General features: G+C 42.6%; 1 protein-coding gene across 3 annotated transcripts in view; it reads right to left on the reverse strand.

Moving 5' to 3' along the window:
- Window positions 1-18,753, reverse strand: part of RPUSD3 (RNA pseudouridine synthase D3) — an 88,017-nt gene continuing 69,264 nt past the window's right edge. For all 3 annotated transcript variants that reach the window (XM_029601160.1, XM_029601162.1, XM_029601161.1), the window contains exon 10: window positions 1-820. In XM_029601160.1, coding sequence (XP_029457020.1) covers window positions 596-820 — 225 coding nt within the window. In that variant the 3' untranslated portion in view covers window positions 1-595. The remainder of the gene's footprint in view (window positions 821-18,753) is intronic.

The following is an 18,753-nucleotide window of genomic DNA, read 5'->3' on the forward strand; positions in this document are numbered from 1 at the left end:
CATAGTTTTTAACATGTATTTTTTTCAAGTTATTTAAAAAAATGACAAAACCAATAAAACATTAAAGTTAGCCTGGATTAAATGTCTCCTTCGCTCACTTTAGACTGGATGAGTTGTGGAATTATCTCAATTTTTCCTCTTTATTGAGAATACGGTAAGCTGTTGCATATCATGTTCAGAATGTGCGTGAAAAAAATCTGCTCAAATCCCCCAGCTTGTCCTTATCTGCATTCACCTAAACAGTGTATTTAGAATCTTGTGCATCATTTAAGCGAATGCTTGTGGAAATGTATCCAAATCTTATGCCCAAAAAAACTCAACTTGCAAAGATGGGACTCTAGATCCAGCAGCTTTCAGGCATGCTCAGTCCTAGCCCTCCTGTCACTGCAGAAACTCTTCAGGTGGATTCTTTAAATGTACTTTAGTGGTCTTGACTCTTAATAATCTGCCTCTCTCCATCTCTATGTTTCGCACTAGAGTTGAAGTCAAATCAAATTTTCATTTTCCTAGAATGTGGGAGACTCTGTTCCCCAGTGTTTTTAAATCATCGCTCTTGTAAAAATATAACCACCCTCCATATAAAATTAAAGGCATCTCAGTTTGCACATGCTCTCCCCTCCCTCTCAGGAAATTCTTTCACTGTCAGCCCTAGTAACGAGAGAGTCTGAAGGAAGTAGGATGGGAGTGGGGCAGTAAGTGTCACAGTGTCTTTTAAGCTGTCAACTGGAATCAAGAGCTCGTGCAAGTGAAGATGGAGAGGCATCCGGTGCATCTGCTGCTGAGTGAAGTGCATCTTCTGTAGCATTCTGTCCTCTAGGACCTAATGGCCAGAAAGGGAGAGAGAAACATCAGTATGGAAACTCCAGTCCTTGCCAAGACCATCCTTTCACTTACTGTATAGCCTAAGAAACAGTCCCTTTTTGTCTACCTAAAATTAATCTTTCCCAATATGGGAACACTGATTGGTAAAAGCCAGCATAGTTCTTGGGGGGGGGGTTGTTGGTAAAATTATTTTTTTCAGTAAAAAGCAAAAGGAAGAGCAGCAGAGGCAAAGAAGAGATGCATATATCACAGTGCTATTCTTTTTTTTTTCAAAAAATAATTTTTACTCAGCAAGATCATTATGTTGCCATTATCAAAAACATCATAGCACACCCAATACCATAGAACAAACACCAGTACCATATGTCACTCAATTCCATACATGGGAACATATATAAACAATATCCGGGATCAAGATCTAATATCCTCTGGCAGAATCTCCCAATGTCACTGCAGCACCTCCTATTCCATGCTGAAAACTTTTGTTATTGTAATAATGCCCTCATTATTATTAACCATCCCTTCCCATTCTTAACTGTCCTCCACAACCCTATCCTTCGCTCACCTACCAACTTCTTAAGCTCAACTATCTTCCACACCCTATCTCACCTCCCCTTCCCGCCACATATATCTCCCTTATCATTTACACTTTCATTCATACTACTGTATACCCATACACACTCAAGACACTATCCCACCCTCTCTATTCCTCTCCAAGAAACCCGCATTGAGTCAAAAAGAATAAAAGTTCCACAGTAAAAAAAATGCAATGTTGAATCTTTATGGATAGAAATTCCAGGTGAAAAAGGGAATAGAACAGTAGTGGGGGTGTACTAACGTCCACCTGGCCATAATGAACTAACAGACAAAGAAATGCTAAAAGAAATTAGGGAAGATAACAAAAATCAGCAGCATAGTACTAAAGGGTGATTTCAATTACCCCAGTACTGACTAGGTGAATGTTACATCGGGACATTCTAGAGAAGTAAAGTTCCTAGATGAAATAAATGACTGTTTCATGGGACAGCTGGTATAAGAACCAACAAGAAGGGAAACTATTTTAGACCTGGTCCTTAATGGAACAGGATTTGGTGTTGCCACTTGGCAATAGTGATCACAGCATTATTAAATCTGACTTAATAACTGGAAGGAGCACAAAAAAGAAATCTACTACGACAGTATTTAACTTTCAAAAAGGTATCTATGATAAAATGAGGAAAAAGGTTAGGCAAAAACTAAAAGGAACAACTGCAAAGGTTAACAGTTTAGCTCAGGCATCGATGTTTAAAAATACCATCTTGGAAGCCCAGAACAGATGTATTCCACTTATTAGAAAAGGTGGAAAGAAGGCTAAAGGACTATCGGCATGGTTGAAAGGTGAGGTGAGAGAGGCTATAATATCTAAAAGAACATCTTTCAAGAAACGGAAAAGGGATCCAAATGAAGAAAACAGGAAACAGCATAAGCACTGGCAAGTCAAATGCAAAGCATTGATAAAGAACAAAAAGAGAAGATTTAAAAAGAAGCTTGCCGTGGAAGCAAAAACTCATAATAAAAACTTTTCAGGTATATTCGAGGTAAAAAGCTTGTGAGGGAGTCAGTTGGACCATTAGATCAAGGGGTTAAAGGAGCACTTAGAGATAACAAAGCTATAGCAGAGAGACTAAATGAATTATTTGCTTCAGTATTTATTTATTTATTTTTAAATTTTTTATTTTGCATTTGCAGATATAATACAATATCGATTACTTTATTTATTTATTTGGAGTTTCTTATATACCGATAGCCGTTCGCATATCGTATCGGTTTACATACAACTAATAACTTGTGGGCATAGCCCTTACAAAGAACAATAACAGAAAATAGGAAACAAATATACAAACGATATATGTGATTAATTACTCTAAGCAACAATATATAGGGGATAACTTAATTGCTGTCTGCAGCACTATACAATGGATATATGTGTATATACTAATAGGGAGTATGAATGGGGTTCTTAGGCAACAATAGAAATAAATACAACATGAAGAGGATAATTATGATGGGGGTGTCATGTTACTAGCAAAGGATAATCTTAAACTATATAGGGTTAACATAGAAAAGTTAGTAGCAACAGTGTTGAGCAGGGAAAGTCAGCGATTCAAATAGTGTGTCGAGGGGAAAACAGGATAACGGAGGTAGGGGGTGTGGGAGAGAAAAGGAGGGAGAGGGAAAATACAAAAGAGGGCATACAGAGGTAAGGCGCGGGGGTGGGTCATGGAATGCAGGGAGGGGTGAGAGTCAGATGCATGGGATATCTTAACGATGTCCTGTTGTTGGGTCTACTTCAGTGGGAATTCCTGTTGTAGGGTCTTCTTCATTGGGAGGGGGGCGCATGAGGAATAGAGAGTCTATACATCTTATTTTCAGAGGTAATACAACTAACAATGGCAAACTATGTTATAACCATACATAACATAAATCTCTCTTTATCTAAGGTAATTTGGGAACCAAGATTTTAAAGGAAATATGGAGCTCATCAGCATTACAACCATCATAAGAAATTAACTTCACTGTAAGACAAAACTATCCCATTTTCCATTTACACACTTCCAGCTTTCCCATCTAGAAAGCCCCTTAGCTGTTCCGGCTCTAGAAATATATATGTCTCTTCCTGATATTTCAATACACATCTACATGGGTATTTCAGAATCATAGTTGCCACCCCCCCCCCCCCCCCCCCCCACCCCCGATTTGTCACTTCCAATCTCATTTGCAAAAAGGCTTTCCTTTGCTCGGGTGGATCGCACAATATCAGGAAAGATCCAGATATTCTGTCCATAATACTTGATCAACCTATTTCTAAAAAAGAATTTCAATACCATATTTCTATCATGTTCGAACGCAAAAGATATCAGAATAGTCCCTCTTGTTTTAATCTCAATTTGAGAAGATAATTCAAGAATTTCAGTGATGTTCATAGATTGTTGTTCCCTTGCATTTATATCTCTAGTATTTAAAGGTTTTTGTGAGATGAAAAAAGCTTTGGTAATTACTGGCATCACCTCCTTTGGAATTTTAAGAACTTCCATCAGGTAAACTTTAAATGATTCAGCTGGTGACATTTTTTTTCAAAACAGGAAAATTTACTACTTTTAGATTCAAAAATCTAAGGGAATTTTCAACTCTCAAACTTTTTTTTCCATCATATTTTCAGACTTGATTAAATTAGTTTGAATTTTCTCCATCGATGTTACCTTCATTTCAACTTTCTCAATCTTTTCTCGATGTTGAAGAACAATCTTCTCAGTGTTCGCTCCTTTTTTACTCATTTCTAGAAATGCCTTAGCGATGAAATTGCAGACTCTATAGATGTTAACGCATTCCAGACAGTTTCTAGAGTCACAACTGGTGGCTTCCTAATAGCAAAAACAGTTCCCGGGATGATATTCAACTCTTCTGTCCATTACCTGCTATTAATTAAGTTGACTTAGAAAATAGCCACTGCTATTACTAGCAACGGTAACATGGAATAGACTTAGTTTTTGGGTACTTGCCAGGTTCTTATGGCCTGGATTGGCCACTGTTGGAAACAGAATGCTGGGCTTGATGGACCCTTGGTCTGACCCAGTATGGCATGTTTTTATGTTCTTATGTTCGTTGTTAAATTCCGGTGGAGCCTTAAAGGGGGTCCTAGGAGAGAGAATTAATTCTCTGGCAGGAGTTCTCTCACTTTTTTCTGATGCACTTTCCCCGCCTTCACTGCCCTGATCAGGGGACGCCGTCCCTCTCCTTCCTTCTTTTATGGGACTCGGCAGGTTTTCTTCATTCATTCCTCTCTGTCCTCGGGGTGGGGATGGCGTCGTCGGGGCCCCCGGGCTCAGCGATATCGTTTCAGCCATTGGGAAAGACCCAAACTCCAGGGTCTCTCCCTCTGCGGCCCTCGCTTCCGGTAGTTTGGGAGTTGATGCGAAGAAACTCTCTATTTTTGCCTGTTGGATGCGATCTTCTTTCTCAGGTACAATGTTTTTAAGTTTCGCTTTGCGCTTAGTGTGCAGCATCCCTCAGGCACTGAAAAATCAAAGAAATCACCAAAGGTACGAAGTTTGTGAAGAGAGCTCCTCCGTGGCGCCCTACAGGTCGGCCATCTTGGTTCCCTGCTTCAGTATTTATTGAAGATGATGTAAGAGATATAGCCATGCCAAAAATGATATTCAAAGGTGATGATTCAGAGGAAGTGAAAAATCTCAGTGAACCTGGAAGATGTCCTGGGGCAAATTTACAAATGAAAGAGTAGCAAATCACCTGGACTAGATGGTACACATCCCAGAGTGCTGAAAGAACTGAGAAATGAAATTGCGGACCTGCTATTGGAAAGCTGTAAACTATCAATATCAGCTACTGCCAGGAAACAGTCCACCCCCCCCCCCTCCATCCTTTCTCTGACATCATGAAGGACTCCCCCAAAAGTACATTTGCACCACTCATTGGAAGCCCTTGACTCCCCTTGTTGAACATTTGCACCACTCATTGGAAGCCCTTGACTCCCCTTGTTGAACTCCGAATCTTAACCAAATATTTAACCGTTCCCTGTTCTCCTATATCGAAATGTCCCTGTTAGCCCAATCTCTGTTAGATAGGAAATTTATTGTAAAGCCTGTTGCTGTGTTATGTTATACTGTGAACCGAGGTGATGTTGCTAACGTGCCACGGTACATTACAAAAAAATATCCTTAAATAAATAAATAAATAAATCCCCACACATCCCCGCAAGCCCTGCTGAATCTGATCCCAGAATGGTTTCATTGTACAGCATACTAAAATGCGATTAGTCATAGACTCCCTTTCAGTGTGACACCTATTACATACAGGTGATGAGATCAACTTCATATATCTCCGCAACTCTGCCCAATATACATTATGTAAAATCTTGACTCATCTCATGTAATACCATATCTCTATAAATTCTTCAAATAGAAGCATTGCTCTTCCCCATCGTTTCAGGTGGAAGAACTAGCTGTAATTCTTCAATCCAAAATCTACTCAGCCTTGCAAGTTCATTGCTCTGTCATTTACACAACACTATCCACTGTGAAATAGAGTTCTTTGTTGCTCCTATATCTTGTATTGAATTTGCAAAAGTAAGCTAGCCTCTTAAGTTTTCATTGGACCAGTTACAAGACTCCCAATAGTTTCTGATTTGTAAAAATGCAAAGAATTGCATTTGCAGCAATTCAAATTGAAGTTGCAGATCTTGAAAGCTATTGCATACAAGCCAATATTTTACAATCCGCTTGTGTCCAACATTGGAAAATATTCTTATATTCTAAACCAGGTTTGAAAGCTGTATTTCCTAATATAAGCAATAGTAAGGATATTGACAGATTCTGATAAAAAAAAAAAACCCAAGGGTAATCAATATCACACCATTAACATGTCAATGTCCACAATACAAAAAATGGTTCACTTCTGAAACTTTAATTTACATTCACAAATTTCACTATAAATACCTACAAACATGTCTGTATTTATAGTGTCCCCAGTTTCTGAGCCTGCGCCAAGCCATTATGACTGCCCATAACAACACATTACTACAGCCATTTTATGCATGGAGACAATATGGTCCATAGAAACTGAATAAACACAGATTTGATCAATGCCAAATCATTCTTATTCAGCCAGCATGGCAACATATTTAACCTACATAATAATTTGGGTAATATTTTTAACAATGCAATTCACCCCATAAATGAGACAGGCAGATTATTCCACATTTTTAGCTGATTCAGTATTGCCAGAATGTTCTCCACTTTATTTAAGGAATAAAATTTAGCAAGATCGAGAGGTATCCAGACTCCTAAATATTTAATCTTATCCATTTCATTTTGAAAGAGAAAGGTTCCAAGTCACTCCTCCAAAGTTCCATCTTACGCCAGTGCTTCGGATTTTTCACAATTAATTTTCAGTTTGGCAAACTTTTAAAATTGCTGAAACAGTTCCTGTAATCTCAATACACTCTTGTATGCATCGCTAACAAACAAGATATCATCAGGAAACATCAAGATTTTAAATTCTCTCCCTCCTATTCTTATCCCCTGAAATGCTGTTGCCCCTTCTTAGTTTCAGGGCTATAGGATCTATAGCTAATGCAAACAATAAGGGAAAAAGGGGGTAATCCTGTCTCATGCCCTTCCCAACTGGAAACTACCAGAGAGTGATCCATTAACAAAAATTCTAGCCAAGGGGTTACTATATAAAGCCATTTTTACAACAGCCCCTGCAAACCCCAAATTCTCCAAAGCCCAAAATATATAATCCCACATCAGTGAATCAAAAGCTTTTTCTGCATCTAGGCTTAATATAAGGGCCCTCTTAGTTTGATCTTGTAATAAGGCCGCTATCAGTCTGCATACATTTTTCACACCAAGCCTCCCTTGCACAAAACCTATCTGATCATCCGGCACCAAGGATGGAAGTACCATACCAATACATGCTGCCAAAATAGATGCCAGCAATTTGAGATCAACATTAACAAAATTGGTCTGTAAGATTTATCATCATAAGGACCTTTACCTTTCTAGGGGAGTACAATTTTTAACGATTGATTCATAGCAGCAACGGTTACCATGTCCACTATTGAGTTATAAAACTTTGCCAATGTTTTTAAGATCCCACACTGCAAAATGTTATAGTACTCAGAGCCTAACCCCATCAAGGACAGTTGCTTTACCTAGTTTCAGCCTACAAATTGTTAAAGTCACTTCAATACCAGTAACAGGATCATTTAACGCTTCAGACTGGTGTACAGATAATGTTGGCCACTGAAAATTAGAGAAAAACTCCTGCCAAGTCATCTCATCTACTTTCTGTGAACTGTACAGTACTATTCTCTATGCCTTGAGAATCACATCTCATCTGACCACTCTCATCCTTCACACCCGTAACCATTGACCTTTAATGCTAGATTTTTACTAAGCTGACAAGCAACTTGCTCACTTTATTTCTATATTTGTACAGTTTGTGCCAGAAGAATGTAACTGATTTTTGAGATATCTGAACATATTAAGAATTCAAAGCAACCAGAGTCCGATCCCATATTCGCTGATCTTCCTCATACAAAGGACCTGATTTTCCAAGGCTATCGCAGGTTTGCGCTAACAGCGCAAGCCTGCGATAGCTAGCGAAGGTAGCGCACGCCTGCGCTACCTACATCGGGGCGGAGTCGGCCCCGGAAGAGGAGGAGTCGGGGCGTCACCGGGGCCAACTCTGCGAGGACGGCGTGGACAGCAAAAAGGTAAGGGCCTTTTCGCTGCCTATTTTGCGCCCAATAACTACACCTTCTATGGTGTAGTTATTGGGTGTGATGCCGGCAGCAATCACATCGCGGAGGTGCAATCGCTGCTGGCTAGCGCAGGACCGCCCCCCCCGCCCCTCATTACCGCAGTTTTCTAAAGTACCGCAGGCCTGTGGTACTTTAGAAAATGAGGCCCAAAGTTTCTACATATTTACCTTGCAAAAAAGTCTAAGTATTTTTGCATTCCTAATTTTATTTTGTTTAGAGACATATGCAATGATATGACCGCCTTACTAGCCTCCCACAACACAGCCATGCTTATCATTAAATTCTATGTATTCCCTTCACTTAACTTGAAAATACACACTGGGGCTCATCCTTCAGTTCATTGCCCTTTGCCCTTTATCACTTAATTTTATACCAACCATTACCACGGCATTATCCGAAAGGCATATTTCTCCAATTTTAGATTCAATAATCAGACAGAAAAGCTCCTCTAAGACCAGTAAATAATCCAATCTCATAAAGCTTTTATGCGGGTGGGAGTAGAATGTGAAATCATACTCTCCATGATGCAATGTATGCCAAATGTCTACTAAGCCCAACTCTGCATTCATAAAGTTCACTCCCATTACATCATGGGCCTTTTTATATTCTCTTGATGGTTTGCAATCAATTCTAGAGTCTGCCACTATGTTGAAATCTCCCCCAATTATCAATTTATAGTCTGAGAACCAAAGCAACACAGAAGCCAGCTCTTCAAAGAAAGAATGAGATTACCGTATTTTCCAGCATATAAGACGACTGGGCGTATAAGACGACCCCCCCTTTTTTATACATATTTTTAAGAAGAAAATAATTTTACACTCAAACAGGAGCAACCCTATCTATGAAAAGGCAACACTACAAATACCGTATATCAGGCCCTAAAAACCAATATACCTCTTATTAGGAAAACAGAACTAGCAAGCAGCTATAGATCCCCACACAGAAATAATTGTAAAACTATACTAATAAGCAGAATAAATGTTTCAAAACAGCTATGAACAGAATAACATCCAACAATTAAAAACTCATAAAAACTATTAAACATTCTCCAAACACCAATAAAATATTTCAAAAAAGCAGACACATCACATAATATTAAATAATTAAAATGGCAGTCAATCAAGAAAAATAAACTTAAAAAGCCACCTTTCCTTACCCCCTCCAGCAGCTCTCCTATTCCTCTTCCTCTTCCTTAGGGCCCATGTCTCTCACACACACACCATACCAGTCATGCCCCCATGACCAGTTTCTGTCTCTCACACACCAATCATTTCCCAAACAGTCTTTGACACACACACCAGACACCTTCCTGAACAGTTTCTCTCATGCCATACACACACACAGGCTTCCCACTCCCGTGTTCTGCTTACCGTACATATACGGGCTTCTCACTCTCATAATCACTTTCTCTGTCTCACACACACACACCAGTCTCTCTCTCATTTCCATGCTCACTCTCCACTGCACAGGTTTCTCATTCCCTGAATCACATTCTTTCTCTCACATTCACACACACACCAGTCTCTTTCTCTCACACACACCATCACCTTAACAACCAGTCTCTCTCTCATGCACGCGCGCACACACACACACACACAGCCAGCCCTCCCGCTCCCATGCTCTCTCTCACATAATCAGGCTTCTTACTCTCATGCTTTCTCACATACCCAGATTTCTCACTTCCATGCTTTTTCTCTCTCTCACACTCACATACACATCAGTCTTCTCTGAGCAGTCACTTTCATTGTCTCTCACACACATGAGCTCGCTGACCAGTTTCTCTCAATCACACACACATGCTCTCAATCAAATGCATTCTCTCACACACAGGCTGGCTGTCTCTCTCTCTCTTCCACCCCCCCCCCCCCCCCCCGAGCACAAATAGTAGCTGCAGCAGCTTCCTCCTCCAGCCCCCGCAGGCCAAGAAAGAAGAATCCCATCGGCCGCGGGAGGCTCATGCTGCTGTCTCCTTTCCCGATTACCAGCTCCTTCGACTGCTCGGGGCCGTTCCTGCTGTCGCCGCTGCTATTTTTTCACGCAGCACGGCTCTTTCTTCCCGCGCATCACTTCCTGTTCCGGTTCAAAGGGGGGGCGGGAAGAAGAAAAGGCCAGCCGCGGATGCCACAGCTTTTTTTTTTTTGCACCGCTGCCGTTCCCGCTGGGCTTGAACGTGCTGATAGCCCAGCGGCAACGGCAGTGCGGTGCGCGGGAAGGAGAAAGCCGTGCCGCATGAAAAAAATAGCAGCGGCGATAGCAGGAACAGCCCCGAGCAGTCGAAGGAGCTGGTAATCGGGAAAGGAGACAGCAGCATGAGCCTCCCGCGGCCGATGGGTTTCTTCTTTCTTGGCCTGCGGGGGCTGGAGGAGGAAGCTGCTGCAGCTACTATTTGTGCTCGGGGGGGGGGGGGGGGGGGGTGGAAGAGAAAGAAAGAAAGAAAGAGAGAGAGAGACAGCCAGCCTGTGTGTAAGTGAGAGAATGCATTTGATTGAGAGCATGTGTGTGTGATTGAGAGAAACTGGTCAGAGAGCAGGTGTGCCCTATATGACGATACCCGGCGTATAAGACGACCCCCGACTTTTGAGAAGATTTTCTTGGGTTAAAAAGTCGTCTTATACGCCGGAAAATACGGTATATATTAGGAGCATACAAATTGCAAATGTGTCTCAAATATCATAACATATCTGCCTTCCTCATCTGTTATCTGGTGTCCAAATTGAAAAGGTGTTTGTTTATGAACAAGAATAGCCACTCCCCTTTGCCAGTGCATGAACGATGGAAAATAACACTGCCCTACCCAATCTCTTTTTCAGCTTGATATGTTCTTCCTTTCTCAAATGCATTTCTTGAAACATGTGTTTTTCGTTTCTTGAACATATCAAGCAACTTTTTCCACTTAATTGGGGAATGGATTCCATCCATGTTTAACTTGTAAATATTCACATCAGCTATGCTTAGCTTCATACCATGAATTGAAACCAATCTCCGCTGCAGCAGACAGTTTGTTGTAGCAAAAGTTATACCCAAGAACTGCCCAGCTTCTAGGAGTGGTTCAAGGCAACTTGCTGCCTGAGGCAAGAAACAAGATGCTGCCCCCGACACCCAAAAAGTATACACTCAAAAACAGCCTGCAGCTGCAGCTACCTCACACACACTCACCCATACCCTCCTCAATGAGAACAGTCATAGTGTTTTGCAGGGCAATTCAGGATGAATCTTGGTGGTGGTACTCAAGGGACTCTCACTCAGAGGCAGCAAATGGACAAAAATAGCTGATGGTGCACCCCCCCACCAACTGATCCCTGTAACTTGGGGTCAAAAGGTAAGGAAGTCAAGACAGTGGGGGAGAGAGAGTGAGAACACCCCCCACCTCAAACTGATATGGATTAGTGGGGGTGGGCATACTTTCCCACTGAACTTAGCATTCTCCCCATTCCTCACCCCCACATTCTCTAGATATAGAAATGCATCTAAAAAATGACATTTTTCATTTTCTATCATTTATGTATCCCTAGATCACATATCACCAGCAGAACTAAGCCAAAAATTCTCCAACACTAATTTTTAAATTTTGTCTAAATAACCAAGAAGAAGAACATACCCCTAGACTATGTATACCGTGGCCTGATATTAATTGTATCTGGCAATTTGGCTATAAGATATTACCAGAAAAACTCCTAAGGGTCCTAAATACAATAAAGAAAGCCCTGGCTAGTTCTAGATACCCAGCAAATCTATTTTTTTAAATTGTTTGACAAATGGCATCAACAATTTTAGAAAATGGATACAACATTTTCTGATATTTAGAAAATGGATACAATATCAGATGATATTTACACAAAATAAACCACAGGTATGGAGACAAATACAGAATAAAGAAACCATAAATAGAAATCTACAGACAAAAACTGAACTGGAAACTGCAACAAGTCAGACAATGATACAGCGCAACATTACCATTCTTCATAAAATATCAAACAATAAAATCAAGAAATATGTCATGAATCATAATAGTAAAACCATACCAATAAAAAGAATATTTCAAAACATCTGATAAGAATATCCAATAATTTAAAAATGTTAGAAATTTCCCAAATCACAAAAAAAATATTTTTAAACAGCAGAAACAAACAACATCCAATAATTAAAACTAAAAAGGATTAAAAAATGTCTCCATATTTGGGGTTTTTTGATTTCCAGTCACACTGAGATAGCCTTGGATTGGGGGAGGAGGATACACAAACTTTATCCTCTCCCTCAGACACACTTGTATATGTTCATTCTCTCACATGCACTCCCCTCCCTCCCACATACACAGGCTCTCACTCCCTCATATACAAATTATGGGGCAGATTTTCAAAGGGGTACGCGCGTACCCCCCGAAAACCTGCCCCAAGTTCCCCTGCGTGCTCGGCGGTGCGCGCAAGCCCCGGGACACGCATAAGTCCCGGGGCTTTCCTGAGGGCGTGTCGGGGGCGTGTCGTGGCTGGCATGTCATCAGGGGCGTTCCAGGGGCGGGGCTGTGGTTCCAGCCCGGGGGCGGGGCCGCAGCCTCCGGACCAGCCCCCAGACCGGAACATGGCGCCGGCAGCCGGCCCGGCGTGCGCAAGTTACGCCTGTCTCGGGCAGGGAGGGGGAATTAGTTAGGGCCGGGGGTGGGTTAGGTAGGGGAAGGTGGGGGGAGGCAGAAGGAAAGTTCCCTCCAAGGCCACTCTAATTTCGGAGGGGCCTCGGAGGGAATGAAGGCAGGCTGCTCGGCGTGCGCAGGCTGCCGATGTTGTGCAGCCTTGCGCGCGCCGACCCCGGATTAAAATCCGGCGTACTTTTCTTTGCGCCGGTCGCACGAACAAAAGTACGCGCGGGCGTAGTTTTTTAAAATCTGCCCCTATGTGTGCACATGCAAGCCTGTGGAGGTGTGTGTACATGTGTGAGACAACACATGCTCTCACACACACATGCACAGGCTAGCACATGCATACACACACAAGTTCATTCCCATATATACATACACAACAGCTCTCTTGTGCACACACACTCCGGGATTGCAGGGAGGCGTCAGGCGGGGACCACAGTGGAACAGGAAAGCTGCCTGCAGCAGAGCCGATTCCAAAGCAGATTGCACACACATGGAGTCTGGGGCAAGGCAGTGGCAGGGGCGGGGAGCAGAGTGGGAGACCCGTTAAAGGTATTCTGCAGCGCTGCCAGCCATACTTCTGTTGGAATCCCCTGAATATGCAGTCTTTTCCCTGCAATTAGAGATTGAGGGAGAGAGATAATGGTCTGGGCTCACTCTTCAGTAGCAGCACTATGTTGACAAACTCCTACTGGCCAAATACAGTGGCCCCTGCTCCTCCTGGGGAGAGAGAAAGAGACTCTGGTCAGGATGGGAGAGGGTGACTAAAGAGAGAGAGAGAGAGAGAGTTTGATTTGGAAAGAGGGGTGATAGAGTCTGGAGGGAGACTTAATAATGACTGGACAGAGAGAGAGAGAGAGAGACTGGTCTGGAGGGAGAGGTGACAATGACTGAAGACACAGAAAGAGAGACTGATCTGAGGGGAGAGGGTGACAGACTAAAGAGACAGAGATTGGTCTGGGGACAGGAATGACAGTGACTGAAAAAACAGAGAGAGAGACTCGTCTGGGAGAGGTGGCGACAGTGATTGAAAAGAGAGTCTGGGGAAGGGGGTGACAGTGACTGGTGAGAGAGTGAGAAAGATAGGTCTAGGGGAGAGAGATGACTGACTGGTGAGAGAGAGACTGCTATGGGGTAAGGGATAACAATGATGGTGAGTTAGAGAATGACTAGGGAGGGGTGACAGTGATTGGTGAGTTAGAGAGATACTGCTCTGGGAAAAGTGAAAGGGACTGGTGAGAGAGACTGGTATGGAGGGTGACAGTGAGTTAGAGAGACTGGGCTGGAGAAGGAGTGACGGGGACTGGTGAAAGAGAGACTGGTGTAGGGAAGGGGTAACCATAACTGGTGAGAGAGAAACTGGTCTCAGGCAAGGGGATTCAAAAAATCCTTGCCAGATTTTCGTCATTTTCTCTCATTTAGCAACAGAAAGTTTTTTGCAGAAAGATATTCAAATGTCAGCAATTTTGTCATTCTATTTCCCTCTGCGAAAAGCCTGGGATATCCTTTTCAATCAAAGTAGATAAAATAGGTTTTTTTTGCAATTAAACTGGCTTTATCTATAAATAATTTCTGATTATCATTTATTACATGTAAAGCATAGTCATAAAGCCCAAAAAGTCATATTTGGGTGCAGTGAGATTGATACCCCCGAGAGTAAAGAACACCACAATTCTCAACCTCCTTCCAGAATTGTTGAATAAGAGGACAGTTCCAAAAACTATGGAAATAGTCATTCGACTCCTTATTCCATTTAAGGCACTGTGCTAAAGGACAGACCTTAGCTCGAAATGCTCTATCTGGCGAAAAATACGTTTGCCATAGAAATCTATATTGTCTCTCTCTTAATGTTACATTTTCAGTGATTTCCAGAATCCGTTTAAAACAATATTGAAAGTTTAGAAGTGATAAAGTTATTTCTGGCCAGTTGGACCATCCAGATAAGAAGTCTGTTAATGCACTTTGTGTCTCTAGAGATTTTAATGCTTTAACAAATTTAGCACAACATGGTTTAATTCTTACTGTCTCCAAATAATACTTTGTCCAATTTACCTCCCATCGCTAAGTTTGAATTCTTCATAACAAATGATGTAACATAATGCCTCAATTTTAAGCAGGCATAGTCTCTTTGAGGCAATTGAAACTGTTGAAATTCCTGAAAACTATGTATAATACTAGAATTGTCAATAAAGATTTTTTGAACAAATTTAAGACCTTCCTCTCGCCAGTTCTTGAACATTCTATTCTCCATGTTGGGAGGGAATTGGGGATTACCACATATACAGGTCGATACAGTAACGTGCGGTTGAAGATTTCCCGTCTGTAACGTGCTGGGAGCGCACAATACAGACGAGTAAGGCGATCCAGCGATACAGTCTCCAGTTTCACGCGTCCGTAGCGCTTCTTAAAATAGACACATAACCCTTTCCGCACGCAGCATGTATATGATGTGTAAATGAACGAATTAGCTGTATAATGAAGGAATTAGCTATTCCCCTCCGATACTGTTACGGGCACTGATATTATCTCCTTAGTAACCCGCTGTTTTGCCGCGGCCTTAACGTGTTAGTTTACCGCCTCCGCCTAGTAGGTATTAGGACTGTGAGTCTTGTAACAAATCCATCGACACCACTTAAGATACTCAAACACAATAAAAAACAATAAAAAAAAAAAGCGATACAGAGATGATCGAGAAAATGTAATGCTGTGGGACACATAAAAACCTGTCAGAAAAAAAAAAAAATTTTAAATACCTGTCACTTTCCGAATCGTGCGGTCATCCAGGCAGCGGCGGGAGCCGGAGGGCCGCGTGGGTCCAGGCGGCCGGCGGCGGGAGCCGGGTGTTCGATCGAGGCCGCGGGTGGGTGGGCGCGTGTTCAATCGAGGCCGCGGGCGGGTGGGCGCGCTTTGGTTTCAGGCAGGCGGCGGCAGCGGCATCCGGGGGGGCTGGTGGGCGCGTGTTCAATCTAGGCCGCGGGCCGGGTCGCACAGGCGCGCATTCATCCAGGCGGAGGAGCCGGCGGCGAAAGCAGCCTCCGGCAGCCCCCACCGGCAGTGAATGAATGCGCGCCTGTGCGACCCGGGCGATTCGGCGCTCAAGGCGTGACGTCACGGCATGTGACTGCCTTGAGCACCGAATCGCACGGGTCGCACAGGCGCGCATTCATTCACTGCCGGTGGGGGCTGCCGGAGGCCGCTTTCGCCGCCAGCTCCCTCCGCCTGAATGAATGCGCGCCTGTGCGACCCGGCCCGCGGCCTAGATTGAACACGCGCCCACCTGCCCCCTGGATCCCGCCGCCGCTGCCGCCGCCCGCCTAAAACCAACGCATGCCCACCCGCCCCCGCCGCCTGGATGAACAGGTGCCAACCCGCCCGCGGCCTCGATTGAACACGTGCCCACCCGCCCCCCGGATCCCGCCGCTGCTGCCGCTGCCCGCCTGAAACCAACGCGCGCCCACCCGCCCCCGGCGCCTGGATGAACAGGCGCCCACCCGCCCGCAGCCTCGATCGAACACGCGCCAACCCGCCCGCGGCCTCGATCGAACACCCGGCTCCCGCCGCCGGCCGCCTGGACCCACGCAGCCCTCCAGCTCCCGCCGCTGCCTGGATGACCGCACGATTCGGAAAGTGACAGGTATTTAAAATTTTTATTTTTTTTTATAACATTCAGGTTTTTACATATTTTTGGTTTTTTGTTTTTTACACTTCCTGGTGCCTGTCATTTGAAATGACATTTGAAATGACAGGTACCAGCGCACCCAGGTTACTGTATAGGCGCTGTATTAAGCGCCTATACAGTAAAATGGGCTGCGTGGGCCTAACCCTTCCCTAACGCTTCACAGCCGCGGCATGCATTTGCATGCAATTAGAAGAGAGTATCAAGAGAACTGTGCGTGCGGGGAGGAAGGGTGCGCCTAGCAATGCCGCACTCTTTCTGCCGCGGTTTTAGAGTATCGATCTGATAGTAATATAAACTGAAATTCTACCTTTACGGCCTGAATAAGGACCAAGCCTTCCTTCCAGAGAATACCACCAGTAAGTCCTTAAGGACCTCTGGCATTAAACCTGGTTCGACTTGTAATAGTGAAGCTAACACCCATGATCCAAACCACCCCTGTAAGTAAGTTTGTGGAGAATAGTGAAAAGACTCTTTAAGCCAGTCTCTGACATGCCTTAACATGCAAGCTAAATTATAACAAAGTAGATTTGGGCTATTTAAACCCCCCTGAAGTGGAGGCTGCTTTAAAATTCATAATGGTAACCTTGCCTTTTTCCCATTACAAAGAAAAAATCTAAGACACTGATCTATCTCCTTTAAATCATTACGACAAAGCCAAATAGGGAGCATTTGCATCAAATAAAGTTAACCTCCATCATTTTAAATAACTGAATTTTCCCGGATAGTGAAAGAGGGAGCGTGGCCCATTGTCTTAAATTCAGAGTCATTTTATGCATTAAAGGAAGAACATTGACTTTATAAATTAATCCTACTACTTCTGGGATTTTAATACCTAAATATTTCATTGCACCTCTTTCCCATTTTAAAGGGAAATTTATCCCCCATTTATCTCATAAATTCCCAAATACTTCTAAGGCTTCTGACTTATCCTTATTGATCTTCAAGCCTGCAAACTTCCCAAAAGAAATTTGATAATCTAACACCTTGGGTAGAGCATTAAATGGATGTGTAAGGAAAATCAACAGGTCATCTGCAAATGTTGCTGTTTTAAACTGCTTCTCCCCCAGTTTGAATCCTGTTTATTGTAGCATCCCCCTTCCAGCTTTCTAAGCAGTGGGTCAAAAGAAAGAATATAAAGAAGGATGACAGTGGACACCCTCTGTAAATGTGGAAACCTAAAGATCTTCCCCCATTAGCAAGAATATGAGAAATAGGATTATTATATAAAAGTATGATGCTTTTAATTATGTTTCTTCAAAACCAAATCTGTGCAGCACTGAAAACATGTACTCCCACAAGACTCAATCAAAGGCCTTCTCCAAGGCAAATCCTAAAGCTATGGCCCAAGTTTTATATTTTTGACAGAGAACCATTGCCGTTATTAATTTTGCTATGTGAGTGCTCTCATTTCAACCTTTAACAAACTCATTTGTGAGATAATAGAGGAGAATATTAAGCTCAATCTATCTGCTAATATTTTGGATACATTCTGAGATCACAATTTAATAGAGAAATAGGTCTGTATGAAGGAGGGTAGCACTTTGCCCTGTTAACGTGGACTGTAATATAGGCTTTATTAAAATATTTTGGAAATGTATTCTGCCTCAAAGCATATTCAAAGAACTTACTCATAGATCCCACAATTTGAAATTTTAAAATTTTATAAAAAAAAAAATCATAGGAAAAGCCATCCGGTCTGGGGGCTTTACCTATCTTACTAGTAGAAATTACATTTAGAATTTCAAACGCCTGGATCGGCCTATTAAATTCCAATTGTTGGCTCATACCTTTCAGTAACAGATCTCTGAAAAAGGCTTCTTCCTTTGGGTCTCCTTCCCTATCTTCAGAGTACAGAGACTCATAAAATTCTCTGAGAACCTCACTAATATCCACCATCTTGGTGGATATTAGTGAGGCTTGGTGGATATTGTTGGCTCATACCTTTCAGTAACAGATCTCTGAAAAAGGCTTCTTCCTTTGGGTCTCCTTCCCTATCTTCAGAGTACAGAGACTCATAAAATTCTCTGAGAACCTCACTAATATCCACCATCTTGTTTAGTTCTGAGCTTATCTATAAAAGTACTCCCTTTGTGCTCTCTAACTAGCTGAGCCAACAACTTCCCTGTTTTATTTCCACATCAAAAAAAATTATGTTCAGAATGCCAAAACCTATTTTGTGCCCTCTAGTGTAAACATACATTTAAAACTGTCTAAAACATTTAAATACTCTGCTTTAGTAGTCAGACATATGTTTTAACATTTTGGATTTAGCCGAATGCAGTTTTGATTCCAACTGTA

This window comes from Rhinatrema bivittatum, chromosome 4 (assembly GCF_901001135.1).
Source record: "Rhinatrema bivittatum chromosome 4, aRhiBiv1.1, whole genome shotgun sequence".
Classification (NCBI taxonomy): Eukaryota; Metazoa; Chordata; class Amphibia; order Gymnophiona; family Rhinatrematidae; genus Rhinatrema; species Rhinatrema bivittatum.